This window comes from Homalodisca vitripennis, unplaced genomic scaffold (genome assembly GCF_021130785.1).
Source record: "Homalodisca vitripennis isolate AUS2020 unplaced genomic scaffold, UT_GWSS_2.1 ScUCBcl_3993;HRSCAF=9863, whole genome shotgun sequence".
NCBI lineage: Eukaryota > Metazoa > Arthropoda > Insecta > Hemiptera > Cicadellidae > Homalodisca > Homalodisca vitripennis.
Window position 1 is genome coordinate 45,357 of NW_025780113.1, and position 8,473 is coordinate 53,829.

The 8,473-nt window shown below is 34.7% G+C and overlaps 1 protein-coding gene across 1 annotated transcript in view; it reads right to left on the bottom strand.

Moving 5' to 3' along the window:
- The window catches only part of LOC124372771 (RRP12-like protein), a gene marked incomplete at its 5' end in the record, with an annotated part of 30,047 nt that extends 21,784 nt beyond the window's left edge, over positions 1-8,263 (bottom strand). Inside the window, 3 exon segments of the mRNA XM_046831183.1 lie at positions 2,459-2,589; positions 5,184-5,348; positions 7,999-8,263. Of these exon segments, the coding sequence (XP_046687139.1) occupies positions 2,459-2,589; positions 5,184-5,348; positions 7,999-8,263 (561 nt within the window).
- Positions 8,264-8,473: the final 210 nt, after the last annotated feature.

Consider the following 8,473-nt stretch of genomic DNA (forward strand, 5'->3'; position numbering starts at 1 on the left):
ACCTTTTTAGAAAACGGCAAATGCCAAAATATTAAAGGACATTTGTATAGAGAAGTCTAATTAATGTTTATAATTGAGCATTTTTGTATTTATATAACTGAAGTACATATATAATATACAATAAGAACATACAACCTTATCTGTTTTCGTTGTGATATATATATATATATCATATACAAAACACACACACATAATTTGGTATATATATTACATTGTATAAATGGCAATTGCCTTATTTAATTTCAATAAACATTGAATCGCAAAAAATACTTGCTCCGCCGGGAGTCGAACCCGGATCTCTCACTTGCCGGGTGAATGTGCTACCATTGCACCACAGAGCGCTTACTTTTTCCGATTCAATTATTTTGTATTTGGCCGTATCTGTCACATATGGGTTTAAATAAGCAAACTAACATATGATCGGAAGACCAAATACCTGTCAAATGACTTTTATTTATATTAAAATGTATAAATGGCAATTTATGTGTATATATATACACAAAACAAATTATATCATAAAGTGAAACAAATACAGCAATAATATTGTATACACCATTTTAGTGAAAATAATTTTAGACTATATAACAAATTTTAAGTATATTCAGGAGGCAGGATAAGACCAATTTAGATTTCAACCAAAAACTGAGTTCATAAAAACACAAAATTAATGTTTAACCTTTGAAGAGTGTACTTGAGTACTGTATTTCAAAGAAATGAATGTTAATAGCAACATACTAAACCAATACGTTATTTGTTTGGCTCAAAAGAGTAAATACATACTTGCATGGTTATTTATATAATTTAAACCAGCCGTTGTTTTATTTGAATTGAACAATAACAAGAGTTTTAATGAGGCTGATTAGTGGAGAGTGTGGAGTGGTGATCAAGCCGTCACAACAATGTGGCTTATACACATTGCCAATTCAACTTTGCAATCCTCTAATTGTGCAATGCTCTGTCAAAGTTGTTGACTGCTTTTGCTAATTGGTTAGCACTTCATTGTAACTAGCATGTACAGCATGCTTATGCTTTTTGTTTAATAAATATGTTTTGGACTGTACAAAATATCTGCAACAATATTAACAAAAATATTTTTTTGGAATCTATTATTTGGTGCTTATAACATTATTTCACTGTGATATAATACAAGGTATTTATTTCTTTTTATTCTGTGCCACTTGTAACAAAAATTACACACTTTACATTTAATTGATTTACTTTGTAAACCAGTCAATCTGTTAATAAAAAAGGATAAAACTTAATTCCTTTGTTTGAAGTTTATTTTTGACGATGGAAGGATTGTGAAAGAAACTGGATTTTTCCGTACATTTCCCATTGTTCAGTAATACAACAAAATCAGTAACACTACGTTTTGAGATCTACAATCTGAACTCTTCTTCAGGTAAATAACTAACCTAACACATAACTACAAACTATGTTAAAATAAACAAATCATACCATGGCGTTGTGACACACGTAAGTCAGGAATCACAACCACCATGTTATGTGTCAACTTCACTAACTCTAAAACATGCACTTAATAAAAAACTAAACACAACACTAATCATGATGAAAAGACCGTTAAACGTATGGATAAAAAGAACACAAAGAAAACACGAGAAAGGGTCTCACAGAAAAAAAAAGAAATTGCACACTATTGTTGGTCCGAAAGCCATTATATGAATTGGGATGAAGCCAACATAATACATCAGGAACCACATTTCTTTAAAAGAGAATTAATCGAGTCTACATACATTAAATTGGCAGACTAACCAATCAGTCAACCATCAGTCGAGACTAGGCCATTTTGGTTGCCAATTCTGAAAAATGAACTAAAAAGAAAACCAAAGGCATCAAACAGATTAGATATTTGTAATAAACCGATGCGGAGTATTAGTATGGTTTTAAAAAGTTCATCTAGCATGAACCAATAATAAAAAAGGCCCACTCCTGTTCTCTTCAGTTTTTTTTGCCGCCATCTTGTTTCTGCTGTGACGATCACCAGTTGCTATTGGCCTCTAGTCAGTTGTGGGTGGTTGGTCGGCGAATGCAGACCTATTGTGACCTGTATTCTGTAGTTCAGTTTTAATGATTAGTGTTGTGTATAGTTTTTTATTAAGTGCATGTTTTAGAGTTAGTGAAGTTGACAAACATCATGGTGGTTGTGATTCCTGATTTAGACGTGTCACAACGCTTTGGTATGATTTGTTTATTTTAACCTAGTTTGTAATTATGTGTTAGGTTAGTTATTTACCTGAAGAGATCAGATTGCAGATCTCGAAACGTAGTGTTACTGATATTTTGTATCATTGAACAAAGGCAATGTCCGGAAAAATCCTGTTTCTTTCACTTCACTCCCAGTTTCATTCTTATTAATCTTACTTCCTTGCATGCTGGTGAATACTAATTCCTAAAAGAGTTAAAGCTAGAGGATGTTACATCTGTTGACAGTACTTACTTGCAAAACACAGCCAGTGGCATGCAATTGTCAATAAAACATTTCAGTGTTGACTTCTGGATATTCTCCTTCAATATCGGTAGGATCCATGAACGCTTGAACTCCTGGGCAGAATCCGCACTTCCTTTCAACTAAACACACACACACACACATTATTTTTTCTTCCTGGAAACCTCAATCAATCACCATCAACATTACAAATATTTTTATTGATCTTGAATACATATTTATTTTTCTTCCTTGTAAACTTACTTTATTTTCATTAGATTAAAAATATGAAAACTTATAGTCTTAAATATCACATTTTACCAAATTCTTTTCTATTACAGCTCCGAGGACATATAATTTATTGCCAGACTTGGTCAAAAATAGTAGGAACATAAATCTATTTTCTAAACAAATTAGAGTATGGTTGATCGGTCAAGATGATATTGAGTATATGTTTTAAGATGATAAATTAGAGTATGGTTTGTCTAGTCTGCTATGTTAAAATAATATTTAAATAGACACGTTAGAGCATTATAAAATACTTGTTTATAATATTTAAGGTCACATGTTTTAAGCCTAATATTTTCATTGTAAATAATGCATAAATCCTTTTATTTAATACAGCACGATAATTATACTAAATTTGAACTTTGAAATGTAATAGTACATTATTTACTACATAAGCTACAATAACTCATTTTTATTATGTAATTCTTGCTTGTTTCTGATATTTTTATTTTTGACTCTTTTTGAATACAGTATCCCCCAACACAGGCACAGTCTTATGGGGAACCTACATTTCCCTTATTGTGTAAAATTTGTTGGCCTAATTATTAGTATCAAAGAAAGAGAGAAAAACCTAAAAGGATTTAACATACTTTTTATATTTTATTACTCTAAGGCACACATACCAATTGGAAATAAAATAAGTAGAATAAAATGTTTTGTGTATTTTTTGTTTGGTGCTATTGTAAATAATTTATGTCATAGTGTTATTTATGTTTAAGCACTGGCATTAATATTTGGTTGTAATATTCAGTTTGTTATTTTGGGGAATTAAAATGATTCATCATTATTATTTTCATCTAAAGCTCTAATGTCATAAATAAAGAGTGAAACAGAAATGTACATACAGAAAGTAACACAAGGACCAGCCTTAGGCAGGTGCGATTGTAACAAAATATTACATAGGTTTTCCCCCTACTAAATTGATGGGTAATTTGTTCTTAGCTCTTTTCATTACAAACTTGTAAATACTGAATCAAAATGTGTAAACATAACCGTAACTTGCACTTAATTTTTTAGTTAGTTCTTAAAAATACATGCATTACAGCAATCTTTTTAAAACAAATTATTTACACTGAATAAGAAACAAAATCTATTAACACTTTGTACCCTGAGTCCGAGTATAGGTCGAGCCGTGTTATTTAATTGTATTATTTAGCTCAGTCATCTTATTTTTGGATTCAAACATTTTGATTATGTTCATTGGTTGTCTAAGTTCGTATTTGTTGGTTTTGAGATCCCTGGGTCACGTTTTAGTAATGAAATACGTATATTTATCGTCGTACTACAAGCGAGTCTACACAGCTGATCGTAGGCGCCGCGGCTAATCGTCGGTACTGTCAGTTTGTTTTGAAGTGTTTCAAGTTGTGTGTTGTTGTGAGTCTTAGTGATGTCTTACTAAGTTTTCTACAAATCTTGCCGACAAATACTGAAGCAAATGTTATTATAATGTATTATAAATGTGAATTTAACTGTTTGTAAATAATCAGAACCTTAGTTTCTTACTGAATGAAGTAAAGGCAAATGCAAACAATGTGAGGTTATCCGTGTGTTTTGTTTTGTATCTACACTCGCTTTGTTCTTTCTTCTCGACTTTCCGTTGATTTTCTTTTATATTCTTTACTTATTATTTTCGAGTTTAAATAATATGGGTGATGAAATCAAAAGTGATGCAATTCACGATCTTTTGTTTGACTCCGAGTCGGAAAGTGATGATGATTTTGATACACACCTGGAACCAAATATTGATTCAGACCATTGTGCTTTAAAAATTACCATACTAAGGCGAACTACCTGAACTAACAAGCTATGTAGAAAATACTTTTTTTGTATTTTTTACATAACATACAATAGTATGTAATAATTTTATTTTGAAAATAAACTTTATATTTGTATACATTTAAAAAAGTATGTATCTCTTCTTTAAAAAGATATATAGTATGAGTATTTTTAAAAGCATCATAAAACTCCCAGGGAGACACGCCGAAACATGTATTAAGGGCCCAGGGTACAAAGTGTTAAATCACTAACAACAAACTATCAAGTATCAGTGAAAATATTTTATCATTTTTAAACCGTTTTATGTAATGTGATGTTTTGTGTACTTGAGGATTAGGACACAAAGTACTACGACGATGCACAGGCTTGTGGGCACTTTTGTAACAGCCTGTACAACTGTCATGTTCAATAAATATTTTAATTTGAATAAATCAATTAATTGAATATAAAAAGGAATATAAAGAAAAAACTAATATAGCTAATTTATAACCTGTTAAATCCAATTAAGTGATTTAAATTTAATTAAAATTAAGCCAGTAAGTTCCATAAGTCAGTATTAAGAGTGTTTACCTTTGTTATAAAATAACACTGACAATAAAATGATTTGGTTTATTAAAAAAATTATTAATAACTAGGAGACTTGATTAAAAATATGAGCTCTTGCAGAGCGTACCTGCAGAGGTATGGCCTTGATGACGGCTTCAGGTCCCATGGAGCGAACTGCCTGACCCACGGCGAAGTCGAGCTCACTGGTGAAGCAGAACTGATGAGAGTCTCTAAGATCTGCCAGAGCCTCCAGACACGGAATCAGTGTCTCCAGGCAGTTCTCCCCACAAGCCTACACACACACACATCAGACATGTTAAACAGTCCAATCAGTCTGGTTCAGTTCCAAACTTGTCTGGGATTGCCATAAAGTCGTTTCTTCCTTCTGCAGAATCAACAATACGACTGTTTGCTGGGTTCCTCATCATGAGATCTCTGGGAACGAAAGAGCTGATGCCCTGGCCAACTTGGACTCAACGTCTAACATGAAGGGACTCCAACCACTCTGCGGTATTTCTAGGTGTCAATCCTTTGGGACTGTCTCGAAGTGGGTTCATGCTGAACATGAGAGAAGGTGGAGACTGCATCTGGGTCTAAGAATGAGCAGAATGATCCTACAGTCACCTTCTCCTAGGGTGCCTGATCTTCTCTTCTTAAGTACATCGGTGTCTTTTTGGGTTATGGGTCTCATTACGGAACATGGTAACCGGAGGAAGTATTTTCATAGAATCAGCATTCTTCGGGAGGATCCTCTCTGTAGAATGTGTGGCAGACAGGAGGAAACTGCTGAACATCTGCTCTTTGACTGTCCTACAATAGCAAGGGAGCACTACGCCATCTTTGGTAGTCTGGACAAGGGTGGTGAATTTCCTTAGGAAGACCTGGTTGATTGTTTTCAGTGGTTTGTTAAACTGCTAAAAGCATAAACTGCTACGCTTCATTGTATATACTTCCAGGGTGCGAAACGGTCCTTGAGGCTTAAGTGCATGGCAATATGTTGACCTTTAGAAGAAGACTCTATGCTATTGAAAACTTCCTTCTAGGGTACACTTATTTGAAAGAAACGCATAGACACGAAAAAAAAAACACATATTTAAACACTTTCAATTGCACTGCAACCTTTTCTCAACTACTAGTAGAGAGCATGCCAGTCTGATGTGTTTGTGTGTGTTTCTTTCAAATCAGTAGACCCTAGAAGGAAGTTTTTAAGGTAAGCACAATGGTTTTCCTATCCAGTAATAATAACCCTTGGCTGTCAGTATTAACAATTCAAATCTGATATGGAAGTAAGTTACAATAGGTCATAAGATCGATTTTCAAATCAACATTTAACCAGATAAATATGACTATCGAATCTCCACTATAGACATTTTTCAGTCCACAAACAAATAAAAATTTGTATCATTAATTATTTGACAATGATGTCGACTAGGTTGAACCAAACTTGATTATACCCAAGTTATAAGTTGATGACGTGTAACGTAGCTATGGTGGAAAAGGTTGATTCAACGTGACTGTCATGTTTAGAAACGGTTCACCTTCCTCTTAGTGCAGCTTCTGGAAACTGATGCTGTCACAAACCTGACCCCTGAAATCTGGAGTCATGTTCGCCTGAAGAGATCCAAAAAAATGTCAGCGACAAAGAAGCTCAAAATGAGTTCTTTACATCATTTCAATATCAGAGACACCCAGACTACAAAATATAATGTAATCTAGGTGAAGTGGTATTCTCATAGTCTCATTAGGTCAACAATTATTGAGGTCACTATCATGTATTAGACACGATCTCAAAGAACGGTGGAGCAACCGAGTTTTCTACACAAAATGTAGCTATGGAGTCAAGTCTGCTATTAATGTGAATGGTTTTATTAACAATTTCAAATCAAATTACTCATAATTGAATATCAAAACAGAGCAAACTTCTACAACTTGTAATTCAACAGTAATTAATTATATAGTATACTCATCATCGTCATCATCATCATCATCATCAGACGTTTCCGTTATCACGGGTCGTCGTACACAGCCTCCTCCACTTTTGTCTATCATTCCAGGTCTCCTCTTCCTCCACCTGTATTTTCTGTAGTCCCCTTCTCTCTATGTCTTTCCACACTTGGTCCTCCCATCTTCCTCTCGGTCTTCCTCTTGGTCTTCTTCCTCCTTCCTCCTTCTCCAGTGCTATTCTAGGCATTCTATTATCTTCCATCCTCTTCACATGCCCCATCCACTGTATTCTTCTTCCTTCCATTGTCTCTTGCAGTGAAACTACCTTCAATCTTTCTCTGGTTATTTCGTTCCTTATTCTATCTCTTCTTGTAGTCCTTCTCTATCCCTCTTAAAAATCTCATTTCTGCAGCTTGCAATCTGCTTAAATCATTTTTAGTCCACGTCCACGTCTCTGCTCCATATAATAAAATTGGTTGGAAATAAGATTTATACATCAATACTTTTGATTCTTTCCCAATGTTCCAACTCCACACAATCTTCTTCACCATATTGAAAAACTTTCCACTCTTCCATATTCTGTTTCCTATCTCTTCTCTTATTGTGCCCCTATCTATTATGATACTTCCTAAATAACAGAATTCCTTCACCTTTTCAAGTCTTTTTCCTTCAACTAACACGTCTTTGTTATTTCCTTCCCTTCTCTCTATTTTCATTACTTTACATTTTTGGATGTTCATCTCTAAACCATATTTCTTCGCCACTTTTGCCCATTTGTTCAACTCTTGTTCTATATATATATATATATAGTATACTAACAGAGGTAAATGTAGACTGCAGATTAGCGTATTCATGCTAGAGTGAAACAAAATTCATCATAAACTGGAATTAAAACTGAATAAAGGAAGTGGATAAAATTATAAGAATAACCTGCGTTAGAAGATCAAATAATCCTGAATAGATAAAAAATTTTAAAATGAATGAGGTTGGTCATCTACCTTGAATATGACACCGATGATATGTAGCACGTGCGTCCAGGAGGCGTGGTACTGGTACTTGAGACCTGCTTGTACCGTGACGATGACCTTGGTGACCGAGGTCCTGTGCTGAGGTAGACATGAGGCCGGGCCCACCACCTCCTCCACCAGAGCCCGCATGGTGAGAGTGGCAGCACTGGTCACCTCAGGCTTGCCTGACAGCCACAGCGTCGTCAGCAGGACGAAGAGGTGCGGCACGTTCGCAACACTCTGTTCTGCATCCTGCCTGCGGTCAGAGATCACACGTGTACTCAGGGTTTCTGTAATATCTGGTGACAGATCTACGGAGCAGCTACAATGAAACATGATGGGGCTTGTGGAACTGATTAGTCGAGTACACCTGATGTTTATGCTTTTTAGTGAAAGATACATAATTTTTAACCCTGGAGCTGGCAGCTAAAAATCCTGTTGTGGCAAACTGTTTTTGGTCAGTTTG